The sequence below is a fragment of the Spodoptera frugiperda genome, chromosome 17, assembly GCF_023101765.2.
Source record: "Spodoptera frugiperda isolate SF20-4 chromosome 17, AGI-APGP_CSIRO_Sfru_2.0, whole genome shotgun sequence".
Classification (NCBI taxonomy): Eukaryota; Metazoa; Arthropoda; class Insecta; order Lepidoptera; family Noctuidae; genus Spodoptera; species Spodoptera frugiperda.
This window is the reverse complement of record NC_064228.1, coordinates 2222312-2249778: the sequence shown is the minus strand read 5'-3', so window position 1 is coordinate 2249778 and position 27467 is coordinate 2222312. Positions and strand designations below refer to the sequence as shown.

Below are 27467 nucleotides of genomic sequence, written 5' to 3'. Positions count from 1 at the left end.
TGTATACCTAAGTGGGTAGGTACACTGACATAAAATGAAAATACAACTTCAATTACTTTATCGTTTAATTTTTCAAATAATCAACAATCCTAATCCATAATATTTACATTGAGCTTACTTACAAACTAAAATACAATAAATAATTTCAGTAAAGGATAAGGTACTATTTCGATTTATAGTTATCATAAGATAAAATAAAACTTATAAAAAATGCGTAAAGTTGACATTTCAAATAGGTAATCTCATTGGGCATTTAAATCAACTTAAATTAGATACAAAAAAGGAAATTAATTACTGAGTATGTATTCATAGAAATAATAAGTAACTTTACAATATAAGTAAAGTAAGTTAAGTACTAAAATTATGACACACATTTAAAAACTAACGAAATACTGAAAATTAAAACATTCCTAACAAATAAATTAAGTAATTTTTACATAAAGGTTCAATTAGGTCTAGTCTAGAATTACTTAAAGCTAACCATTGCATTGTATTATGCAATCATTTCGTGTTTTCGACAAGTTCTATTTCGTACTCACCATTTTTAATAGGGAATTGAATCAGAATCATTCAATCTTGGCTGTATTTAGAACAATAAATTACAATTTCGATGCTTTCCGACCAAAAGAGGCAATCAGCAACAGGTTTTTGCGATTTACAGTTGTACCTATACATATTTTGAATTAGCTTATTTTTCTTCATTGAATAATGTTTATAACTCTACTAGCGACCCGCCCCAGCTTCGCATGGGTGCAATGGTGATATATTACGCAAGTACCTATTGTTCATAAAAACCTTCCTTTTGAATCACTCTATCGCATCAAAACCCGTTGTCTAGTTTTAAAGCTTGAAGCATACAAAGGGACATAGGGACAGAGAAATCGACTTTGTTTAATACTATGCCGCAAAAATGTCGCTCTTTTGGCCAAAATGCATCGATTTAATGATAAAGAACTTAGTATTTTAGTAGAAACAAAATTTTGTTCGTAACAGCACAGACCACAGATAATTAAATAATGGTACACAACAAAAAATGGCGGGCTAACCAACTTATTTTTTACTCTCACGGCAAAATAATTTCCGATTGCAACTTTTGGAACATTTTGAGCCTGACATTTCTTCATGACAATCTCACAATCTACAATCTATATCACGTTTACGATTCCTTATGAATGGGCATACCGTCTAAGTCGACCTCAGTGCTAGGTATTAGGGGAGGTCTGAACCCTCCGTACTCAATCCTTAACTTACTAAGCCTTGGTTCACGATCCGCCCTCCTCATTTTGACTTCAACAACATAATCTTTATTGTTCTGCCACCAATCATCTTGGTTTTTCATTGGCACAGGACCATAGTACTGATTCGATTTACTTTGTCCATTTGTTAAATAAGATAAGTAACTCGATAATGGGTTAGGTTTCTTTTCTTCCAATTTATTTCCTGAAGTGTTGTTTATGTACTGGTAGGAAGACGCGTATTGGTTGCCCCAATGGACTGAATGTAAGGGAATAGTCTGTCTCTGTTTCTCTTTTAGAAGCTGGTGGTAAAACTGAGTAATAAATATTGGAGCTTTCTTATTTCTTTCGTTTGTATTGTACTGAGTTTGAGCTTGAGCGGTTTGAGCGTTGTTCCGAGATTCACTTCCCTGGTTATTATACCCATAACGGTATACAGGTATTGGTACGTGAACCGGTTTTTCAACGATCTTCTCAACCGGGTAAGGTACTTTAACTTCATACGGGACTTGGACCGGGTAGGGAACTTTCTTCTCGACGATTTTTTCGACTGGATACGGCACTTTCTTCTCTACTGGGTAAGGTTTGTCAACATATTTGGTTACCACAACCGGTTTTTCCACAATTTTCTCCACAACTTTTTCGACTGGGTAGGGAACTTCGACTGGTACTTTCTTTTCCACTATTCTGTCTACGTGGACCGGGTAAGGAACCTTTTTCTCGACTATTCTTTCGACCGGATAAGGTTGGGGAACATGTACTGGCACGGGAACCGGCTGAGGTACAGGCACTTGGATATGAATGGGCTTGTCTACATACTTGGTTATTGTAACCGGTTTTTCAACAATCTTTTCAACCGGCACTGGGATTCTTTTCTCAACCGGGTATGGGACAGGAACTCTGGTTTCATAGTGAACTGGGTATGGTACACGTTTTTCAACCGTGTAAGGTACAGGAACTTCTTTATTGACTATTCTTTCAACCGGTTTCTCGATTTCTACCGGGACTGGTACGGGCCTATCAAATGGGATTGGGAATAATATTTTATGTTCAACAGGTACTTGGATTTCATAGGGTATGCCAACTGGAGTGGGTATGGGAACCGGGTGTAATATTTGCTTCTCAACCACCTTTTCCACTGGGTAAGGAATATGTACGGGGCGATCAACATACACCTTTTGTTCTACAGGATAAGGAACCTTAACTTCAACGGGATAAGGTCTAGGGACCTCAACCGGGTAGGGCTTATCAACATACTTAGTTACTTCGACGGGTTTTTCAACAATTTTCTCCACGGGTACCTCCACAGGTACAGGCCTATCGACTGGTACTTTGACTTCCACACGCTGTGGATACGGTACCTTTTTCTCAATGAATCTATCAACGAATTTAGTTATAGGCACCTCTTTTTCTATAATAATAGGTTGGATTATCTTGGAATTGCCGTTGCCATACTCGTAATACTGATACTGTTCACTTCTTTGAACGTTTTCATCATTAGGTCTGACTTCGACTTGGGATTGCATATTTTCACTCGATTCCAACGGCTCTTTCTGTCCTTCATCTTTGTCATTATTCTCCTGACTATTATCTTTCGTCGCACCATATTTATAAAGCAACTTACTCATCTGATCCTGAATCTTTTTAGATGATTTTAGAGCATCAACGTACGTGTTATATATATTCTTCGCCACATCATAAGATCCCTTGTTATTGCTTCGGCCTTCATCGAAATCTACATACTCATGTACTTCTACATCGTTTATATGAGTTATTTCTACTGGAATGGATTCTTGTATTTCAACTATAGTTTTTTCTTTAGGTGGGCTCTGTACTGTATCTGATACTAATTCACTGTCTGATGCTTCATGGTCTTCTAAGGTGTTAAAGGATTCCGTGTCGTTAGCGTTCAATAGTCTCAGTGCTACAGTGATTGGTGCGAGATAGTTCTGGTTCACAGGTCTTGGAGTAACTGTAACTAACGCATCGTCCTCAGCTTTGCTATCATCTGTGTAAGCTTCCCTGGAAGTATCGCTCACTCCTACTATTTGGTAACCATCTTCCATGTAAGGAACCATTGTAGATACGAGATTGTCAACTATCTGGTCTTTGAAGTTGCTATAAGAATTGTCTTGTACAACAATAGGAGTTGCAAAGTCATACTTGTTAGAATTGGAACGTAAGACATTTTCTTTCTTTTGATCGTCTTCTAAATGTTCGACTTCGCTTTTAAGTATGTTCTCGATTTTAGCTTTTATAGTAATATGTTTAGAATTAGTATTCCCATTATTTCTCACATAAAATCGTGCGCGTGGTTTGATTATTTCATCCGATTGATCATTCACATGTTTTTCTGCAGCGTGATTGATGAATATTAGATCTTCATTAGAAATGAGGTCTTGGGTAGAGGCGACTAGTTTATCAATACCGACTTGAGTTGCGTTTTCTGTTGGCGCTGTAGAAGGAGTCTCAGCGGTTGTGTAGTAAAATCGTTCACTGCGAGCGTTATCACGTGGAGTTTCAACCCTGAACTTCACAGTACCTCTGTAAAATGTACTAGGAGCATTTGTGGCTCCAAAATTATTAATATCATGAATGTCATAGGAAGGGACTTCATCGAATAACTGTTTAGATTTATCCAGATCATTTTGTAATTCATCGGATGAGTCTTGGTTAGAACAATTGTGGTTTTTGAAGACTTGTAGGACTTGGGGGTGATACTCGTTGGAGTCCTCTTGCGGAAGAGGGTTCGAGTGGTCCCTCTGGGGGTCGTTGTACCGTAGCTGGTTGTGGTCGTAGGTGGGGGTGGGGAGCACCGGGTTGTACTGTTGCTGCAGGAGATAGATGTCCACTGGCTGCTGGTTGGATGCTGGCGGCGCTGGTACCTGGGTCACGTTCGGTCTTTGCAAGTAGAGATTTTGTGCCTGTAATGAGAGGTATGTGGTGAATAAATGATGGTAGACAAATATTATTTTTTTCAGCGTTTTCTGTCAAATAGATAGTCATGAAGTCGAATCGCAACTATCGTATATTGTTTAAGCATTAAGCACAGAGCTTATTACAAAGATAGGACCTGATACATAAAGATTACATAGACATCATGCTATAAATTAGGGAGAAAAACTAAGAACTTTGTGTGATCCACAAATTAGATGCAGGTGTCATGTGCATGTGAAATCTATGTTTCTATGACTGTGAATGCACCTACGACACAGGAGAAATTCAAGTGTGAGGCAAAGTTTAAAAAAAATAATTTAGTTGGTATACATTTCAGACGAAAGTTATAATAAAATCACATAAATTTAAGTAAATCACTCAGTTAAATCTATAAGTACTAGTGTTTGTCTAGTCTTAAGGAAATCGAAAGTACTTGCAAAAAATACCTCCACGACAACTAGTTACAGAGGTGTGGGTGTATATTACATATCGCACTGTGGCGACACTGACAAGTGACAGATGACAGATGACAGAAGTCGCACATAGACTATCGACGAGCAAATCAATGGATGACGTCACAAATATCCTGCATCGCACATATGAAGTTTACATGCGAATTAACACGGATAGAAAATCCCAACGAACAACAGTTGGGCAGAACGCCCGCCAGGCATGATCACCTCGCCTGGTCGGAGGATCCTCCTTTTCTTAGGGAACTTTACTCTCTGTTCCCTAAAGTGGTGACCCCCGACGTGATTGAAACCAACCTTCACGGAGCAGATCAGCACCGTCATCCTTATCGCCATTTCCCTCACCCATCACTTCTCCGCTGAGCGGTAATCAAGTCGCAGCCAACCAGTATCCTCGGCCTCATCAGGGACCACCACACGCTACATCGAAGATATGCAGCCTGGTTCTTCCCTACGGCCTCATCAGCGTCTAGGCACAGCACTCTGCACACGGTCTGAGGACGTCTTCCTCCCGTCAACGCAGACGCCAGCCACTACGCACCTACCCTCGCAGCAGCTATTCCCCGACTCACCGTGGGACACTGCGAGCTTCACTACTCCGACTCACTGGAGTATCACCCTGCACCGCTCACCCGACTCACTGGGCATTCAGCGGCACAGTTCCGACTCACTGGAACTAAGGGGACATTCTACACTGGCTCTGGCACCGCTCATCTCAAGCATCGACAGCCGTCTCAACAGGATCGACCTCCGGCCTTGGGGGGAGTGATGTGGCGACACTGACAAGTGACAGATGACAGATGACAGAAGTCGCACATAGACTATCGACGAGCAAATCAATGGATGACGTCACAAATATCCTGCATCGCACATATGAAGTTTACATGCGAATTAACACGGATAGAAAATCCCAACGAACAACAGTTGGGCAGAACGCCCGCCAGGCATGATCACCTCGCCTGGTCGGAGGATCCTCCTTTTCTTAGGGAACTTTACTCTCTGTTCCCTAAAGCACTTTCGTTTCTTTTTGCACAGAACAAACATTAGCTCAGCCTATTGAAAGCTAGTTCCGTTCGTCTGTCTGTCTAGTGCATCTAGCTCTTTGCTTTGTCACGTAATAAGTACGTTGCGTGTGAATTTTTTTGTTAACTTTTGTAAAAGGAAGGAATAAAAGTTTTAAACCGCTTTTAAAAATTTTACTTGTGCTGAGAACTTTAGGAACGTCAGGACATTACATAAGACAAATATATTCATTACATAAGGAGGGTTTTTCGTAATCTCCATTGGTAAATGGGTTAGAGTTCTTAATTCCAGGTTTAAGTTCGTGTCGTTTAAACAATGGTCCCGGAATTGGCAGTTTAATAATCAACAGATACAGTTTAAACGAGAAGTGTTTTTTCGTGTCCACCAGCCCCGGTCGTCCACCATCATTTAAAGATGTTCAAAAACACACGATACTAGAATTTTCAAAAATTTTTGAACAATTTTAAAATCAAGCACTGTTGGATCATTTTTTATGAATATGTAAGGTGCAAGTTTCTGGCAAATGCTACTACGCGGTTTATGTCAAATGTATAGAATCATAGTCTACCTTTAATATACCCACGGTAAAAATAGGGGTGGTGACGAAAGCAATCTACTCTACAATCCGTCTATTACTATTTCAAGTAGATCTAGATGTAAACTAATTATAAGATAAATACAAAATATACCTGCTGGCTTAAATCTCCTGCTTGCTGCACTACACTAGCGGAGTGAGCGTGATTGTTCCCAGCGGGTCCAGCTTGGTAGCCACCACTGGGCCCGTACCTCACTTGCTGCTCAGACTGGAAACAGAAGAATATTACATGATAGAAGGATTAAATATTGTTATTAGACTTAGGTATTGATTTATTTTTATGTAAGTAACCCTCATACTCAGAGTCATTTGATGTACCTATATGATATGATTACTTAACCCAGTCCTTAGCAATTGTTGTCGGAACAAAATCGTTACTAAGGGATCATTAAATGTCTCTGAGGCAGTAAGTATTAGTTTATTATAAGGTACACAAGCAATAAATAAAGGATGGCGTTAACATCACATCACATCAAAATCTTGTGACATTCCACAGCTGGGTTATACGCCTCTTCTACATAAGATACAGGATTGTGTGGTAAGGTTGAAAATGGATTGCAGATATTTAACACTTGGTGTAGGGTGATGTGTTGCTGTCTTTAGGTCTTTAGGTAAGTAGTTAGTTTTAATATAAGTGAGTTGGAAGTCGCAGTTTAAAATGTTTTCATTTATCAAAGAGTCGTGCTGCCCGGTTTTGTTAAATACATACCTACATAGGTATGAAATCCCTTAGTTGACCATTACACATCCACGCAGTGCCGGCGTTAGGGGGGCGTGATGGGGCGATGGCCCAGGCGACAAATTCTGGGGGTCGCCAAAAAATTAAAAACTACTTAACACTTGATATTGCTCCCCTCAAGTGGGCGCCACAATATTTTCACACGGGGTATCAGTGGCCCTTACGCCGGCACTGCATCCACGGAAATAGTGGCTATGGTTTCACGTGTGCACCTCTGCCCACCTCTTCAGAGACCAATGTTTATAACGTTAAAATATTTACCTGTGGTAGTTTAACGTAATAATGTCCAATGGTGGAAGCCTGCCCCAGCGGCGACAACTGCCAACCCCAGCCGAATGCGGCGCCATCTTGTGTCACTTGCTGAAAACAAACAACAACACATGAGTAAACAAAAATGCTAGAACTTGAGAATTACAATAGCAAGTAGTCAATCAACATCCGTATCTACGGACAACCTAGCGGATTACCGAAACTCTGGCTCGAAAAGCAGGATATGGTTTTTAGTCAGTAAGAGTCTGACACTCCTTCTGGCCTCACCCAAGGCGGTGTCAAGTCATTGGATATTTTATGCCCTCAAAAAGAAGAAGTCATCATCATCAACAGCCCCTGAGAGCACGAGAAATGAAGTTTGCATGCCATAATCTCCTTGCTTGGAATACGGGCTCGGGTTGGAGATCACATGGAGTTTCTTGCTCAGTCTTCTCCATTCGAAGCTACACTTTGGAACTAGCACCTAGTCGCACTAACAGACAGACTGACGGACAATTCAATTTGACGTTTCAAAAGTAATTCTAGGTCTAATTTAGGATTCATTGTAATAAATGCTTTGACTTTAACTTCCCTTGGTAATCTCTTACAACTTACATACGAGAAGAGTAGAGATAGTTAATTACCTATCAGAGAAATCTAATCCAGACCTCCCAAAAACTAAAACTTACATAAGACAAGACTACACTTAAAAACAATGACTATCTACAACAATTGAATACGAAATCAATCCACCTCAAACAATACAACACAGTACAATTTAAGAACAACAATTAATAAAAAATCTTAGACAACAACCTACATGAACTTCTGTTCATATGAACCAGTGAACTGAGAAACCGGATATGACGTTATTGCGTAATAGAGCCTGACATCCCGGAAGAAAGTTCGTTATAATAGGTATAATTAATCGTTAACTCTTAGTAACCTGTTAACCGCGGGCAATGGACATTTAAGAAAAGTAGAGATAGTTAATTACCTATCAGAGAAATCTAATCCAGACCTCCCAAAAACTTAAACTTACATAAGACACACACTTACATAGCACACTTAAAAACAATGACTAAGTACAACAATTGAATACGGTACGAAATCAATTCCACCACAAACAATACAACACAGTACAATTTAAGAACAAAACAATTAATAAAAAAAATAATAGACAACAACCTACATGATCCACTTCCGTTCATATGAACCAGTGAACTGAGAAACCGGATATGACGTAATTGCGTAATAGAGCCTGACATAACGGAAGAAAGTTCGTTATAATAGGTATAATTAATCGTTAACTCCGTTTAGTATTAGGTGTTAACCGCGGGCAATGGACCGTTTAAACCAAGTACAAATCAGTTATATGTAGGTACATATCTTGTGTAATAACTTATAACTAGTTTTTAACTGTTATCGTTTTAAAAGCTGTTATCGTTAAATCGTTGCGTTCCCTTTATTGCATGTCATAACATTAGATTAAGCTTTTTGTTTAATCGAAGGGCCTCTGCTATTTATTTTTTTAATATTTTCAATGTACAGAATTGACCCTTCTACAGATTTATTATATGTACATAATATAGATTCATGGGGCGTAATTATTATAAATATCTGAAAACTTTAGCAAGTTCAGAAGCTCAATTATAGTTTACTCGACTAGTATAAAATTATCACGGTTAGATGGAATGTAATCGGTTTAAAGAATAAGCAGATAATGAGCATATCAACTTATACTTCACAAGTGGATCGAAAACAATTAAAACCGTGCTCAATCATACTATTGTCACTAACATTTAAGTGTGGCAGAGCCATGCTTCAAATAAATTCCAAACCCTCAAAAGGCTGGCAACGCACTTGTAACTCCTCTGGTGTTTTGGGTGTCCATGGGCGGCGACGATTGCTTACAATCAGGTGATCCATCAGCTCATTTTCCGGCTTATACCATAAAACAAGAACCAGATTAAAAAAACATAATCTCTAAATAATATATTCTCTAAAATAATAATACAGCGCCGATCCCATAATCCAGTAAAACTTCACTCTTATAGAATTGATATGTTTCTAATAAAAACTAAAGGCGAAGCCACTTTCGTTTGGTGCGGTTTTTTCCAGTCCGTCCACTTTCCCGGCCCAAGGTGGCTACACATGGGCATGGCTGGGGAATGCTCTTCCGTGGTCCGCGCTCATGTCATATAGAATGGTATGTCGGTAGCGCTATAAGGAAGGAAGCAGTGAGTTGATTGGGGATTTGTAATCGTATCTATAGGTACAGAGAGTAAACGATACACACCCGAAAAACGCTAAATCTTTTTTGTTTTATAGTTTTAATAGTTTTAGTTTTAATGTTATTCATTCAACATCAGACTTAAGCAGTTTTTTACTATTTAATTTTCTCTTTATTTATTTTTAGGGACTTTTACACGCACGTGTATGCCAGTCCCATCATACCTTATACTAATACATAATCTAACTAAAACGTAACCTAGCGAACATAAATACTTTGGAGGCAGCCTCCGAATTAGGTGTAGATAGAATATGGTGGAATATCTACCTACATCATACATGTTTAAGTAATCCTATTCGTTCCGACTGAAATTTGGCACATTCCAACAACAAACTATGACTTAATATAAACATTAAATTCCTTATATTCTTTAAAGTAAATGTCTTTTTTACCGTCACCTTTTTGCGGCGTTTGGCTTAATCTACGAGGAAAACATTGCGTGCTATCTAATTAGCCAATCAAGTAAAAACAAGCAACAACAATTACATCACAATATTTACCCTACATTGCAACCGAAATCCTATCAAATGACTGCGGTTACTATCACAGTATCGCAATACTATCTCATCTTACTTTGACCGCATTTCATCTTACAACTATTATGTAACAATTAATAACTACCATATACATACATATATGTATATTGTCGTAACAGGTCATACAGTATCAAATACTTGATGGTTTAATATCAAATAGGTACTTCATACTATCAAGTTGCATAACGCATTCCTAGCATAAGTACAGTAATTGCAATATATGTATATGTTGTATTTAATGGCATTTATATGCGTTTATGCGTATTTTAATTGTAGGAAAATATATTATATTTCCTATAGGAAATATAGGAAATTTCAATTCATTTCCTTGAACATTAAAAGATTTAATTAGCAGAGAGGGATTAAACCTAAAGAGTGACCTAGGCAAGAACCTCATAAGCCTAATTTTACAACATACAATTTCACATACACATGGTTCCATGATTTATTTTAACTTTACCCCACATTAGGATTTTCTCCTGTGTCGTGCGTTCGTGCGTGGGTGCTTTTACAAACATACAAGTTAACATGCACATGACACCCAGACCCGAAACAACAATTTGCGGATCACACAAAAAGTTGCTCCGTGCGGGCTCGAACCCGCTACACGTTGCGCGACAGCCATTAGCCCAACCACCGCACCAACCAATAAATTACTCTTTGCCCACTATATAAATGTCAGTTTAAGTATAATTTAGTATTTACTCAACGCAGCCAACGCTTATGTAAAAGCTCACTGGGATGGGCTAGCTTCTATGAAACTATTGCAGTAACCAAATGTGGGGAAAACTTTACGAAACTGTATGTCAACACGGTATTTATGGAGAATGTAAACGAGCAGACGTATGATGGTAAGCAATCGCCGCCGCCCATGGACACTCGAAACACCAGAGGCGTTACAAGTGCGTTGACGGCCTTTTGGGGGTTAGGAATTTAAGGTTTGTTGGGGAATCGGGGATTGGGAAGATTAGAATTTAATTGGGCCTCCAGTAACCTCACTCACACAACAAAACACAACGCAAGCGTTGTTTCACGACGGTTTTCTGTGAGGCCGTGGTATCACTCCGGTCGAGCCGGCCCATTCGTGCCTAAGCATGGCTCTTCTACACTTAAAATTCACAACCACAACAGTCTGATCAATAAAATAGCTACAGGCTAATAAAGGTTTATTTTTCTTTCTTTCTTTTCAAATGGCAAAACTACGCTTGAGTAAAGTCTTTCACATATTTAACTTTTTTATTTAAAAAATGTTGCCCCACATTTGAATTTTCTTCTGTGTCGTGGGTACGTTTACAAACATACGGGTTCACATACACACCACACCGAGACCCGAAACAACAATTTGTGGATCACACAAAGAGATGCTCCGTGCGGGAATCGAACCAGCTACGCGTTGCGCGACAGACTAACTAGTGGCCGCACTCAGAGACATCAAATGTTTACTCAAACTATTCCTTATTAACGATTTTGTATCGAAATCAATTGCCGAGGACTGGGTTAAGTAAACATTAAATAACTCTGAGTAATTTTTTTTTGGGCGGAAAATCATCCAATGACTTCTCTCGCGTTGAGCGAGGCGAGAGGGAGTGTCAGACTCTTACTGACTAAAAACCACTCCGTTCCTACTCCTGCTTTTCGAACCGGAGCCCCGGTAAACCCGCTACCGCAGCTCCGGGGCGGTAAGATTGATAGCCTATGTATCATTACATAATCAAGCAATACATAGTCGATACTTCAATACATAGGCATCTATACAACATACATACACACATTTAGTAATGACTTCCCCGCACTCTAAGTAAGTAGTAAATTATTCTGATGGACGGCTGGAAGTGACGCCGCTACGATGGCTCAATGGCGCATCGGCTCATTGATTCAAACAATAATTTATTGAGCTTGTTACCGCTTCCTAGGTTTTATTGTCAGGTCCGCTTCTGTAGTGAGGTTTTTTAAAGACTATGTATTATATGTATATTTTTAACAACATACTAAAAATTGCGTGATATTGTTTTAAGCTATCACATCATCATATCAACAGCCTATAAGTGGCCACTGCTGACCAAAGGCCTCTTCTCACACGGAGAAGGTTTGAACATTAATCGCCACGCTTGCTCAATACGGGATGGCGATTTCAAACTTATAATTAGAAATTATAAGCCCAAGTTCTAAATAATCTTGGAAAGTACGTTTAACTAGGATATTGTCACATTGGTACTTGCCATTGGTATGTTTCGAACACGCGCTCCTTTTATCCCGGATGGGGTAGGCAGAGGTGCACATTACGGCACGTAATGTATATAATGTATACCCACTTTTTTACCATTCTTATCATAAGTTCCATGTAGTAGAAGGTGAGCCTATTGCCATACAAAATCCAGTAATACTTTGCCCCACCTGAGAATGGAACCCGAGACCTCTTGTCCGGCAGATGCACTTGCGACCACTCGACCAACAAGGTAGTCAGCGTCAGAGAATTTATTACATAAAAATGTTAATATCGATAAGTAAATATTGCTATTACATTACTACTTTAACATAAATGCACTTATTTTAACCTGTTACTTTAATATCATATAGATATATATTCATCATTCATATATACCTATAGTAACATATTACATAACGTGTGGGCGAGCTAAACAACTACCTACTTCCGGCAGTGAAAGGCTCCGATACAACATCGACTGTTTCCTGTTGGGACCTTAATAAAATGGGAGATCAAAACTAAAGTGGACATTTTTCTAATAAACATTATTTGTTTTTGTTTATCACTTTGAAATTATGGGAGCCAATTTTATTATGAAGAGTGGTATGTACATATGTGTGATAACTGCACATGCCTAATGCTCCCGGCGTGGCTAGAAAATAGTCGAGTGACCTTGTCAAGCAGTTGCATTAGGGGCATACTTTATTTGTACCTTTTTTTATTATGAGAGGGGAAAATCATTCATTGACTTCCCCCGCCTTAGGTGAGACGAGAAGGAGTGTCAGACTCTTACTGATTAAAAACCGCCCCGTTCCTTCCCCTGTTTTGAGCTGGAGCCCCGGTAACCTTTTAAGTTGTCCGCAACTCCGGAATACTTTTTTTGAACCTAGGATTTAAAATATACCAATTCGTAAAAATTAGTGTTTTAGCTGTATAAATTGTTTTATTAATAAATTCTGAAATCTCAATACACAAAACAAATCTAAATAATCACATCATTTTACATATCTTGTTTGCTTTAAACTCCCGGAGGTACACTTGTTTATACAGGGTGTAAGCGGAACGCTCCCGAAAAACGCCACAAATTGTTTATGTTTTTATAATTTTAATCGTTTTTGTGTTTGTATTATTCATGCTATATTAAAATTCAGCATTAGATTACAACTATTATTACTTAAAATAAACATTGAATTCTTTATTTTTTTTAAATAATACACGTTTTTTACCATCACCTGTTTGCGACGTTTGGGAGCGTTCCGCTTACACCCTGTATATATAAATCGGAAGCACTGAGTCAACCTAGGTATCACAATACAATACCTAGACATAACTTTACATTCCTACTCCTATAGTTTGGACCTAGGCTAGACTTTCTCCCAGGAAGACATTCAGACATTCCTCAATAAATGAAAGCGACTGTAGTTTATTTTCATACAATGAATGAATGAATGAATGGAACCTGTTCTCATTCATTCTTTCATTGCTGAACATTGTGTAATGTTATTGATTATATAAGGGGCTAGGCAGATGTCTAAGTTTCAATTTTATGTTCCTGTATTAGTTTCGCAAAGGTTTTGACACTACTCCAAAGACATATATTATATTTAATTTATAATAAACTATTCATTGACTGCACGGTTGGGGCGGAGTCTGGGTTAACGGCTTCTGCCCAACGTGTAGCGAGTTCGATTCTCGCAAGGGGCACCTCTTTGTGTGATCCACAAATTGTTGTTCCGGGTCTGGGTGTCATGTGTATGTGAAATTGTATGTTTGCAAACGCACCTACGACACAGGAGAAACCCCTAGTATGGGACAACGTATAAAAAAACAAAGACAATTCTTACAATAGTTACCTCGTAGATCGAATGCTGACAATTGCGAATGTCACCTACCTTTTCAAGTATTTGATTACCGGATCGATCAAAGGATTCACAGTAAGGAGAATTGAATATCAATAATATCTTTCACAAACTTATTTTCAACTTTAGTGAGGTCACATGAGGGTTTACCCCGAAAAAAATGTAGGAGAAATATAGTGTACTCACCGTATTCGCGGGTTGTGACCGTACTGATACAGCACAGATACCGAAGGCCAACCACAACCGGACCCACTGAAATATGATAAAAATACATTACTATAGTGAAATTTCTCTCAACCACTCTTGACTCTTTAACTAATATTATGTATATTAGAATTTTACAGGCTTCAATTTACAGTAATCGAGTGTTTTTATAATTACTATCGCAAGACACTAAATTAACTATAAATCACGGTTTACTCATGTACATTAACACATTGAACGTCGTGGCGGTCACCGGTGACCGACGTTAGCAGAGGATTCTAAGCACGCTACTCATGATGAAGAGTCCTTCTGTGACTCGAAACTAATAGAGCTTTTCTCCATTAATTTACGTGAGTAAACCGTGATTTTTAGTTAGTACTGGAGAGTATGTATGTTAACCCTGTATGTAATCATTTAACCCTACACCAGAATAATATGAACTTTAAATAGACTGACGACTTTTTCATATCAAACAACCTATTCTATTGTTTATACCATTTCCCCTACACACATGATTACATACGCACTTATGTCTGTCTTCACCACAACAGTAAGAAATCAGCTTCCGTATCATTTCCGTAGTTCTTATCTCGTTGAGTAGACGACATCATTACACTTGTCTTCATATAAGTTAGATACTTAGATACAACATAGATAGTCAACTCATTTTAAAAATGTCAGGACTCGAACCTGTTATTTAAAACTTAGAATTCATAATATATATTATGCAGGGTGTAGTTTTAAAACCACAACAAAACTAGCGGGCATGTCACAGTAGTCATACATGTTCGATTTAAAATAAGGTTTCTGGTCAATAGATAGAAACACGGCTATAACAAATTATTTAAGTTTGGCATAATAATCTGTCAAAAAATATTTTTTAGGGAATTGGTAATAATATCAAATAGGTACGTGTTTGAGTTTGTGTGTGCAAAGCCGCGTTTTAAGTTTAAAAAAAAATGCCCTCAATTTTTTTATTGATTTGGACTGAGAATCGATTGCCGAGTTATCTCATTGAATGTTTCTCGGCTTCAAAACGACACCCTGTATATTTCTACTCATATATGTATATTTCTGAATACGATAGTTATCCATTTGAAAAGTTTATGATCACATAAAAAGCATTACATGAGAAACTTTGTTCTTTCACGTGTCAACTATTATTAAAACGATAATAACTTTGCAGGATTGTATTTACAAACATCAAATTCATCCGATTTTTAACAAAAATTGTTTCACAAAAATAACCTTGTATGTATATTAGTACTACAATAATATCTTACCATATTGCTCGATGTTGTCCGTATCAAATATTTGGAGTCCTACTCGTCCTCTCTTGGAAACTGAAAAGATAGAAAAAATATTACATTAATATCACCGAAAAATATTGGATCCCATCGAAACTTTACCAGATTACGCTAACAATACAATGTAGTACAAGCGGAATAAAAACTAATTTATTGTATTGTATTGTGTCAGATTCTACGCGAACGAAACCACGGGAAAAGGCTAGTAAGTAAGTATATAGACATTCATTTATACTTTATTACTAGGCATTTTTCGGTTTTTCCAGAAATTTCTCAGTAGTAGCACGGAGTCAGGAATTCCAATATATGGCAATAAGATCACCCCTTATTACACGGGATAAAACAATTGGTGAAAAGTGGGTGTAGCATTACGTGCCGTGTGACTGTGCACCTCTGCCTACCACTTCGGGGATAAAAGGCGTGCACATTACGGCATTTAATGCCGCTATACAATGTACATCATTTTCACCATTTATTTTACGCTTTATTTATATTTAAAAACAGCATCATTACATATACGAGTACTACATACAACTATTATGTCATAAAATGTCACTTACATCATAATAAATAGAAATAGAATGTAAAATCGCATTTACCGTAACCATGCGACACAGCTAATCAGAAGCATTTGTTATGGTTTAACCATCAAATGTACATTTAAGTGAAGTATTTTATGGTATAAGCCGGTAAACGAGCAGACGGATCACCTGATGGTGACCAATCGCCGCCGCCCATGTACACTTGAAACACCAGAGGCGTTACAAGTGCGTTGCCGGCCTTTTGGGGGTTAGGTTTATTTAATTTTATTTTTTTACTTAAATTTAAGGGTTTTTGGGGAATCAGGGATTGAAAAGCAGGGTAATTGGACCTCGTTATTCGAGTGATCGTTAGAGCTACTTATAGATCTTTTACTGCACGGTTGGTGCAGTAGGTGTAGAGCCTATATAACACCAGGCTACGATCAATCAGAGCCGAGCAAAGCGAGTGAAACCGCGGGGAGGTAACTAGTCTATATTTATATTGTTAGTGTGATTTTGTCCAGTGTATCATAAAAAAATTCGCAAAACATAAATGTGGTACTACTGCACTGAAAGATTATATCTGAGCTACACGCTATTGTGTGAAGCAACATGTGCGAAGTTGAATTAGTAAACATGAATTTCACGTATACAGCGCAGCTACAGTGTCTACTGTGTACTACAGAGACAATGTGATACAATTTACTAAAGCCTTGCTCTCACTACTTTCCAATCTAGAGATGGTTTAAGGGATAAGCAGAGGTACAGGTATCTAGAATACTCGTACGAAGAAAGATTATCCCACAAAAACATTTCATGTTAAATGTTGCCAAGACGAGACCATATTGCCTGCACTGTCAAAAAGTAATCAGATCTAGTGTGGAGCCAAGTTTGTAGGCGTGCAAACCTTGGACTAAACTGGCGAGTCGGCCGCACGGACTTTTTGCTATTCGTCATATGGGCTTGAGCTTAAAAATCTATTCAATCTTCTAAACTCTTTCCGTGCGGCCAACTCGCCAGTTACGTCCAAGGTTTGCACGCCTACAAACTTGGCTCCACACTAGATCTGATTACTTTTTGACAGTGCAGGCAATATGGTCTCGTCTTGGCAACATTTAACATGAAATGTTTTTGTGGGATTTCATTTCTTTTTGTAGGTTTTAATTAAGTTTCCCTATTTCAGATTTTTACCCCTCCGCGGCCGCATTCAGACCTCTAGCGTCAAAAGTTGCGGAAGTCTCGAACAAACTTTCACCCCCTAGTTTAAGGGGTTGGGGGTAAAAGTTTCAAGTTTTAGGATTTTTTTGTTGTTTGGGTACTAATACTAGCTTACATACCAAATTTCAGTTTTCTAGGACTTCAGGAAGTACCTTAAGAATTTTGTTGATCATCAGTGAGTGAGTGAGTGAGTGACGAAATCGGGGTATTTTAGATATCAATAAAATCTAAAGTATAAGAGCTATGCAATTGAAACTTTAGAGGTTTATTAAGTCTACCACTGACATTATATCCTGAAAATTTTGTTTATCTGGTATAACCCAAACTCAAGTTATGAAGGTTCAAAGATACGACGAAGCGCTTCGAGAAAAGGTAGGTAGTGCCCTTGCGCTTGCGCTTCGCTTGGCTCGTCTTGGCGGGGGCACTACCGTGCCCCCAGATTTTTTAAATATTTTGTAGTGGCAATTTTTCTTTTAAGTATTTTGTTGGTAAATATGACTGTCGAGCATTGAATCTCGAGGTTGATTCCCTGATAGTGTAAGTATTGTTATATCGTAAATGGTAATTATTTGTTTGTTGATTTTAAAGTGGTAATCTCCGAAACTGTTGGTTCGAATTTAATAATTCTTTTTTGTGTTGGATAGTCCATTTATCAAGGAACGCTATCCTCAATATGAGCCGAGTAGCGGGTGAAACCACACTGCAATAACAAGTTTGATATAAAAAGGTACACTAACTAAACAATACATTTTAGGTTTCATTCCGCTAATAGAAATTTATTGTTTTATTAGTATTCTATAATATAAAATAATAGACAAACTGGCATTTTAATGCTGATCTTTTTACCAGGCACTTAGATAGAAGATATTATGACATAGGACTTATATCATTAGTCCGCTATATTCTCATGACTTGTAGTGTAGTAACATGCTTTTACTAGATACTAGATAGTCCCTAGGCGCAGGTGCGACACTTGCCAGCCCACATTCACTACTACCGACATACTATACATATATGCGGTACATATAGCCCTATAGGGCCCTATAGGTAAGGTTATAGCTTAGATTCTTGCTATACTTAATATATTTGATGTCAAAGTCAAACTTAAATCATTTATTTCTGACGGTTGGCGCGGTGGCTGGGCAACTGGCTGCTGTGCAACGTGTAGCGGGTTCGATTCCCGCACAGAGCAACTCTTTGTGTGATCCACAAATTGTTGTTTCGGGTCTGGGTGTCATGTGCATGTGAAATTGTATGTTTGTAAACGCATCCACGACACAGGAGAAAATCCTAATGTGGGGAAACGTTTAAAAAAAAACAATTGAACCACAAATAGCTACTTTTGAAATGTCAACAAATAATAGTCTGTCTGTCAGTGAAGCTAGGTGCTAGTTGCAAAATGTAGTTAACCATAAAAACTTAAGGAAGAAGAATCCCTCTGTAACTCGAAACTAGTAGAGTTTTTCTCCATTAATTTACGTCGAGTAAACCATGATTTTTTAGTTAATAAAGTGTAAATGTCTTAATGAAATCAGTATAACTGCTCAATAAATAGTAACACGTTGTTAATGTTGATATAATTGTCTCAATGAAATGTGAACAAGACAGTTATTATGGTCGTATTATGGCCTTAACGCCTGTTCAACACGAAATGGCCAATGTTCGAGGAGTTATGTAGTTTTTAGAAGAACATAAATAATATTAATGTTTGTTATCTTTGAAAGATGGGTACATGTGATGTGATGTGATGAATTTTCTTTTTTTACCATTTATTTATTTTTAATAGGAGCTTATGTGATTTTTCAAATTGTCCCGCATTTTTAATATACGGAGAAATAAGCTGAGGTACATCCACCACTAATAAGGCTTACCGCAGAGTAGGGCGAATGCCTGATCCGGAGCTGCGGACTATCTAACGGGTTTACCCGAGCTCCGGCTCGAAAAGCAGGATAAGGAACAGGGTGATTTAGTCAGTAAGAGTCTGACATTTCCTCTGGCCTCACCTAAGGCGGAAGTAGTCATTAGATGATTTTCATCCCACAAAAAAAATGGTTGAGGTATACCCGTAATCTAAAAGAGGATAGAGGGTGATCGTATTGCCGTATACTGAATACAACGCCACTAAACTTCAATAATAATTTCCCGATATCGGCCAAACGACGACTCATCAAACGTAAAAAAAATTGTACTCTGATGACGTAATGCTATATATTGTTTAGTACATAATCAGTACAGTTAGATAACAATAATTTCCTTTCCTAAATACTTTATCTTTTCCTCACAATCAAAATGAAAGATAAATAAATAACTTAAACGTCGACGTTATCGGTTTGTGTCAAATGTAAGATATTAGATATGAACTGTTAATTATGAGAACAGAAATGTTATGATTGGAGATATTGTAGATATTGTATTTATTTTTAACATTTTCATTCACAATCTACAGAAACAGCTATTTACTATGCAGGTAAGAAAATATAAAGAATGACATAGTACCATACATCGACAATACCTATTTATTATACTAAATTTTATAGTTTTAAACCAAGCCGTTTAGATATATTTTTTTATGGAATAGACAGCAAACGAGCAGCCGAGTCACCTGATGGTAATCGATCAGCGCCACACATAGAAATCCGCAACACCAGAGGAGCCTTGAACGATATTTATTTTTGCAAATAGGTTACAAGCTTTTACACGTAAATGTTTTAAAATAACTAGATGAGGCCAACATATCTTCTGCAACCATTTTTTTATAATGATATAAGTCGGCAAACGAGCACGCAGATCACAAATATTGTTATATTATATGTACGACAAAATAAAAAAATACGCGTCTAATATTTTTTCATTACCTAACTAGATAGATTTTTAATTATCATACCCCGACATCATCCCTATTATATTACGTGACTAAAACACATCTACCAATAAAATGGTATTAAATTAATAATATTAATATACGTTTCAGGAAATCAAAGCCAACACTTCCATATACATATAAAAAAACAATATAACATAATACATATAACTTATATAACTAAGAAAGTTAAAGTTAACTGTGTAATCTAAGCTGTAGTTATTCTAAGCGACATTATTCTGAAGTCACTTGAAGTTAATTGCTTTGGCTAATAAAGTGTTGATGTAGGAAATATTCTGTTTATAGCTTAATAGTTAATTCATTATGTATGGGATGGGACTGCGTAACATAACATTACGCTTTGTATCCACGGACAGAGAGGTGGCAGAGTTATAATACATACAGGCCACTTTTCACAAGTTTAATAGCCACCGACACATTTTTTTAGTCTATGATTCTTTCTTTTTCTTTCTTTCTTTCTTTTTTTTTTAAAAAACGTTGCCCCACACTAGGATTTTCTCCTGTGTCGTGGGTGCGTTTACAAACATACAAGTTCACATACACATGACACCCAGACCCGAAACAACAATTTGTGGATCACACAAAGAGTTGCTCCGTGCGGGAATCGAACCCGCTACCCGTTGCGCGGCAGCCAGTTGCCCAGCCACCGCACCAACCGTGCAGTCAAAATGACGGCACGGTTGGTGCAGCCGTGATTGTACGCGATTGCCGCAACCCATGGACACTCGAAAGACCAGAGGCGTTACAAGTGCGTTGTCGGTCTTTAATGGTTAGGAATTTAACGGTTGTTGAGGAATCGGGGATTGGGAAGGGCAGGGAAGGGGGTAATTGGGCCTCCGGTAACCTCACTCACACAACGCAAGCATTGTTTTACGTCGGTTTTCTATGAGGCCGTGGTATCACTCCGGTCGAGCCGGACCATTCATGCCGAAGCATGGCTCTCCCACACTTAAAGAGGTCAACAGTTATTTTATATTATCCTGTATATAAAATAACAGTGAAATTGTTACCTGTCTTAAAAGTCAACGAAAATACTTGACCAGGTAATATGCTCTGGGAGTAGTAAAATAACATAGCTCGGTCGGTAATCGAAGCCAAAATGCGACGAAAAACACAATGTTGATGTCAAAGAATTTTCAATGTCTCTGCCTACCCCACTTGTAGACGAGCGTGACAATTGAACAAGTGAATTTGAACAATTTTAACGAAGATTTATGACTTAATTACCGGAAAGCCGATTAATACTAATAAATCAATGTTATCAATATTCAGTATCATCCAAAGTTTCCGTATTAATACATACTGGACCTTATTATTATAATCAATTAAGGTTGATATTCCTATGACAAACTTCCAGCATCGATATAATTGGCCAGTGTAAGCTGACCTCAAATTATGAAGTAAATCAACGCGTTTTGAGGTCAAATTATGCTGGATCCTGACTTGAAATTAATTTTCCGCATTAACGCATACTAATCCTTTTTATTGTGATGCATTAAGGTTGAAATTGCTATAACAAAACATTATTAACTTTGATTACCATCCAGTGTAACTTGACCTCAAATTACGAAGTAAGTCATTACGATTGGAGGTCAATTTATGTTGGAGATTGTAATCTGTTATATTTTTTCTATGTACCCATTTATGTGGACGTAGCGTGCAAGTTGTACATAAATATTACTAGAACAAGACAGTTATACTCGAGTATGGGCGATACACTCATTCGTTATACGTTTGTATGATATTTCAGTTTGTTTATGATCGACTAGCTTTGGTCTGCGACGTCGATCGTTTTTATTCGCAAAAAAATTGAATATATTTGATCTAGTCATAAAAGCATTAAAGCACTCCTGGATAAGAAACTTCATACGCATTTTAATCCCTAAATGAATAAATAAAGCATTGTAGCTACTTCATTTACTAATTTTGTATCCTAACTATCATGGGGCTGATGTTTTTTTCTGTAAGAAAAATGCCTTAAAAACGTATAAAATCAAGATTTAAAAAATGGATAATTGACCTATCACCACTTGTTTTCGCCACTTTACGCTAAGAATCTCTTTAGTCATGATGTTCTTATACCAAACAGATAATTTCAGTCGGAGTGGAACTTTGCTTATTACCTACTAATAATAAAAAATATTGAAAATTGTCTTGTGAGCGTATTATAAGAACTCTTGGGCAAAAGCTATTCATCTATAAAATGAAGCTATTAATTCAGATCTCATCGCACACATTAGGCAGGTAATTAATAATGCGGCAATAAAATTAATGCAGCGACATTCGATCATACTCGAATGAAATCGAGAGTGAATCGAGTGAGACATTCAGTAATACATTAGTAATAAGTATCAAACATTATACATACGTACATACTGTAAATTTTTTACACATTCTTTTTTTATATCGTCACCTTCCCCGAAGTGGTAGGCAGAGGTGTACATTTTGTTTTATATTTTACATCTTCCTAATATTATAAATGCGAAAGTTTGTAAGTTTACTGAAGTAAATCTCGGAAAAATCTCAAGAATAACAAGTTTAGAAAAATGCCTGTTGCACGAGAAATTGGACTCAAAACATAACTGATGAAAACTAGGTGTTATATATACTTCTGCCTACCCCTTCAGTCAAAAGAAAGCGTAATACCAAGTTATGTCACAACAACCTTAGCGTGTGCTAAGTGATAATAATACCTAATTATCTAAAATTATCTCGCGACAGATAATATTCAGAGAAAGACAGCGAGGAGTAAAAGTGATGGCCAACGTGAGATAAAATACTTCAAGCCGCCATTACGGAGGTATCTTCACGCGTAATCCTAAAGGTGAACGGACTGACAGACAGGTCAACATGTAGCTTGTTATGTAATGGTACTACAGCTGTGTAATGTAATCACAATCAGTTATTGAGGTTATGGTAAAATGACGATCACTGTGATCGATGATGACTTTAGTTGATGGATTCAATTGCAAATTAATACTAAATTGTTTGACCCTATTTTTGAATGTTTAAACTATTTGATTGGTCGTACTTGTCACAATTTCGTGAAACTAGCCACTTGAATGACTTACGTATGGCAGAAAAATAGAATGTGTGTGATTTACAGAGATACGAACGGGTACATCACTAAATGAATAAAAAGTAGCCGATGTGTTATTCTTGATCATAATCTACCCCTGTACTAAATTTCATCCTCATACCTTCAGCTATTCTGACGTGATTGAGAGTAGCAAACAAACAAGGATTTTCTCCTGTTTCGTGGGTGCATTTACAAACATACAATTTCACATACATATGACACCCAGACCCAAAACAATAATTTGTGGATGACACAAAGAGTTGTCATTGCGAGAATCAAACCCGCTACACGTTGCGCGGCAGTCGGTTGCCTAGCCATCGCGACAAGCATGCAGTCAAATAGCAAATAGCAAGCAAAAGTCATATTGCTCTTGACTAACGAAAAAGGTTTTTGCATGATCAGATACATTTGAATGTGACGGAAGCTAAGGTAGTATGTAAGTACTGACTAGTAGATGACACTCATATATTTAAGAACATATATTTAACATACAAAAGCGTGAGTCCATAATACGAACTAAATCGACAAAGTACTCAGCAGTTCACAATAGCCTAAATGTTACGTCACCATGTCTACTCTACCTAGATAGACAATATAACTAGACACGCGCAGTTAGAGCCGTTGATAGTGCGTACTGTAGTTGCACTTATATTATGTAGTGTTATGTAGACTGTAGTTATGTTTGTCATATAATATATATGATGCCTATGTTGCACAGAAAGGGTAGGTAAAGTGCGGTAGATTATCTTAGTGGTTAATGTACCATGTTTTCGTACATACATACATACATACATACATACATACATTACCTCACGCCTGTCTCCCATGGGGGTAGATAGAGACAATGGAACGCCAATTGCTACGATTCTTACGCACCTCTTTCGCTTCATCAACAGTCATCGGTCTTTTCATGCATGCTCGTTTTTATGTTTACGACGTTTGCTTACCATCAGGTGATCCGTTTACACGTTTACCGGCTTATTCCATAAAAATAGTAGTAGTCTATCTATGCTATTTCTTATCTATTCGATAGAAATACAGCGTTAGTTTATTGAAACGTAATAAATGATATAATTATTTTGAAACAAACGCGTTGATGTCTTTTCTACTAGCCGTGGTTTCACGATAACGATTACCTAAAATGTAGGTTTTGTTTACTTATTAACTAGTTTAATTATTATTAGGTGGTTGTGTGATGTTACAGTGCAGGTTCTGTATCTGTGTACCGACTACTTTTGATATTTCTAAAATGCAATATTCCAAAACATTTTGTAAATAATGATAGTCGAAGTCATGATTTCAAAACATTTTCAAAAGTTTCGAAAAGTCTAAGAATAATTTCAAATTGACTGCACCGTTAGTGGGCGCCTGGGCAACTGGCTGCCGTACAACGGGTAGCGGGTTCGATTCCCGTATGAAGCCACTCTTTGTGTGATCCACAAATTGTTGTTTCAGGTCTACATGTCATTTTAATGTGAACTTGTATATTTTTAAACACACCCACGACACAGGAAAAAATCCTAGAGTGAGGCAAAGTATTTTTTTAAAAAAGGAGGAAGAAATGAAATGTTTTGAAATGTCTTTAAATATCAAGTGATTGCTATTAATTAATAAATATTATTATAATTAACACACCAAATAGTACTCCACCCTAGAACAGAAGTCGAGACTTTCTCGGCAGTTGCATTTGTAACTATTGGACTTATTCAATCAGTAAGCCAATGAAATTACAATAACAATAACACAAACCTATAATTATACCATTATACTATCGGCGTATACCATCTCTAATTGGACAATCTTTATCATTATTTAATTATTACTCTCTCCATATATATTAATTTCGAATAATAATATAGTATGCACGTCTCGGTCGCAGGTCCGATTTAATTGTGTTATTTATTCCAATGATGGTGTGTTAAATAATTATCTGAGTCGAGTATCGAATTGGCACTCGGGTAAGTGCCGTAATATATCTAATTTAACATTTTATTTATTTGTCTAATTTGAAATTCTAAATTAAATATGAACGTTAGTAAAATATTAGCAACAATTAATATTTACATGTAGTAGTTTATGAATTACGTTAATATTTCGCGTAACTATAATTTTGATTTAAGAAAATATGTTATAGAAAACTTACAATAAAATTATTAGATTTAATAATATCTTAATTAATATTTGTCTCTTAAACGATTAACCTAAATAAATAAATATTTCTAAAATAATTTAACATAAAGAAATAACCCTTACCTAATATTATCCAAAACGACACTATGACACCACAATTAAAAAAATAAATAACCCAATAAAAAAGTCACATACGAAAAGAGGCACAGATCACGAACGTATACAGCCAGAAACGTCAAAGTTTTCGCGCCAACAGCGCGCGTTTAGTTCGCCCGCACGCACTATTGTGACTGGCTGACTCTGGCTGAATGCAAGCGTGCCTTCGCCTTGTAGGTGACTTCCCCGCGAAGTGGAGGCAACTTTTTAATAAAAAATAACACCTAGGCTGTAATTTAATGCCTAATCTCGATTTCAAATGCGAGGTATCGATTTTATTTGACATTTGATAGAGAAAATTGTTGTTTTGTGCATCCGTTTCGATTTATTTTATATGTTGTTGTTGATTGTGATAGTTTTTGAAATTGTTTGTATTAATTGTTTATAATTATTTATATGATTGAATTCATTTTCTTTGTACTAAATAGTATTGCAGTGTCTTATTTAGGAATCTAATTAAGAATTCTGCATTATTGCAAAGTACTAGCAAACCCTACGAACTGCGTTTCGCCTCAGGAGCTATAAACCTTACGGAGCCCGAGACCTTTCCAACGAATGCAAAACCGTGAAAATCGGTTCGTGCGTTCTGGAGTTATAGCGTCGGGAAGGAATCCCGACTTATTTTTATATTATAGATAAAATAAAAATACAAACAATTCAGCTTTTATTCTGTTCAAGTTTGATTTCTAGATTTCAGCCATGATCGTCTCACTGCATGGCAAAGGCCTCCCTACCCAATCCTCTCTGTTTAAAGCTTATTGCGGCCAATCCTTGTCATAGATGTCGAGTTTAAGTTAACATACTTCAAATTCCCTAAATCCAAAAACTTACCTAATTAAATTGAGAACCTGGAAATTTAACCCGAAACCTCTTACTCATATTTACTATTTACTCTTACTAATGTTATACATATCTATGTATAAAGGAATGCCTTAAAAAATATAGTCATTCAATCTTTTTACTCTTTAGGTAGCAATACCTTCACAAAACATACATACAGACAAATTGGCTACATAACTGACAATTCTGTCAACTGTGTGCTTGCTGAATTACCAAAATATTTATAGTCCAATCGGAAACCGACAAAAACTTGGTACACAACCGAGAGATTCTTTTTACGTGTCAACAAACAGATTATTTAGTAAACTTGCTTTACGTCTCGCCTTTTTATATCCTGAACGAGTTAGCAGAGGTGCACATATTAGCACAATCTTGCTAATCACACTACCACACTAGTATTATAAATGTTCATTATATGTCTCTACCTACCCCCATGGGAGACAGACGGTGAAATTATGTATGTATGTATGTAAAAGTTTGTCTGTTTGGATGTTTGTCCGTGAAACACACGGAAACTACTGAACGCATTTTGATGACATTTGGTATACAGACAGGGTTCTACCTGACTTGGTTAGGATACGTTTTACCCCACGGAAACGCGAGCGAAACCGCTGGTAGAATCATGTGAAAACGGCTGAAAAGCTCGGGATGACAGTGATATAGGGGTAGATTATGGTCTGGAATAGTACATCCAGTTATCACAGAAGCTAGTATGTTGTAAATGCCTGATCCGGAGCTGCGGACTACCTAGCGGGTTTACCGGGGCTCCGGCTCGAAAAGCAGGAGAAGGAACGGGGTGGTTTTTAGTCAGTAAGAGTCTGACACTCCCTCTCGCCTCGCCCAAGGCGGGAGAAGTCATTGGATGATTTTCCCCCCTCAAAAAAAAAAAAAAAAAAAAAAGTATGTTGTAAATCCTGTAATTATAGAAAGCGAGTCTATCGCCTTACACTGGCCATGATTCTAAATTCAAACTCGTCGTCAAGAATTCT

General features: G+C 37.2%; 1 protein-coding gene and 1 long non-coding RNA gene across 2 annotated transcripts in view; both read right to left on the bottom strand.

Annotated features, from left to right (window-relative positions):
* LOC118268738 (uncharacterized) overlaps window positions 1-27467 on the bottom strand; it is a 242283-nt gene that overhangs the window by 25687 nt on the left and 189129 nt on the right. The window lies entirely within an intron of this gene.
* LOC118276971 (uncharacterized) lies at window positions 48-25791 on the bottom strand. Its single transcript, XM_050699687.1, has 6 exons — window positions 25606-25791; window positions 15630-15689; window positions 14329-14394; window positions 7261-7359; window positions 6355-6468; window positions 48-4159 (listed from the first exon to the last, which is right to left on the bottom strand). The coding sequence occupies exons 2-6, from the start codon at window positions 15630-15632 to the stop codon at window positions 1157-1159; spliced, it is 3285 nt and encodes a 1094-aa protein (XP_050555644.1). The 5' UTR covers window positions 15633-15689; window positions 25606-25791; the 3' UTR covers window positions 48-1156.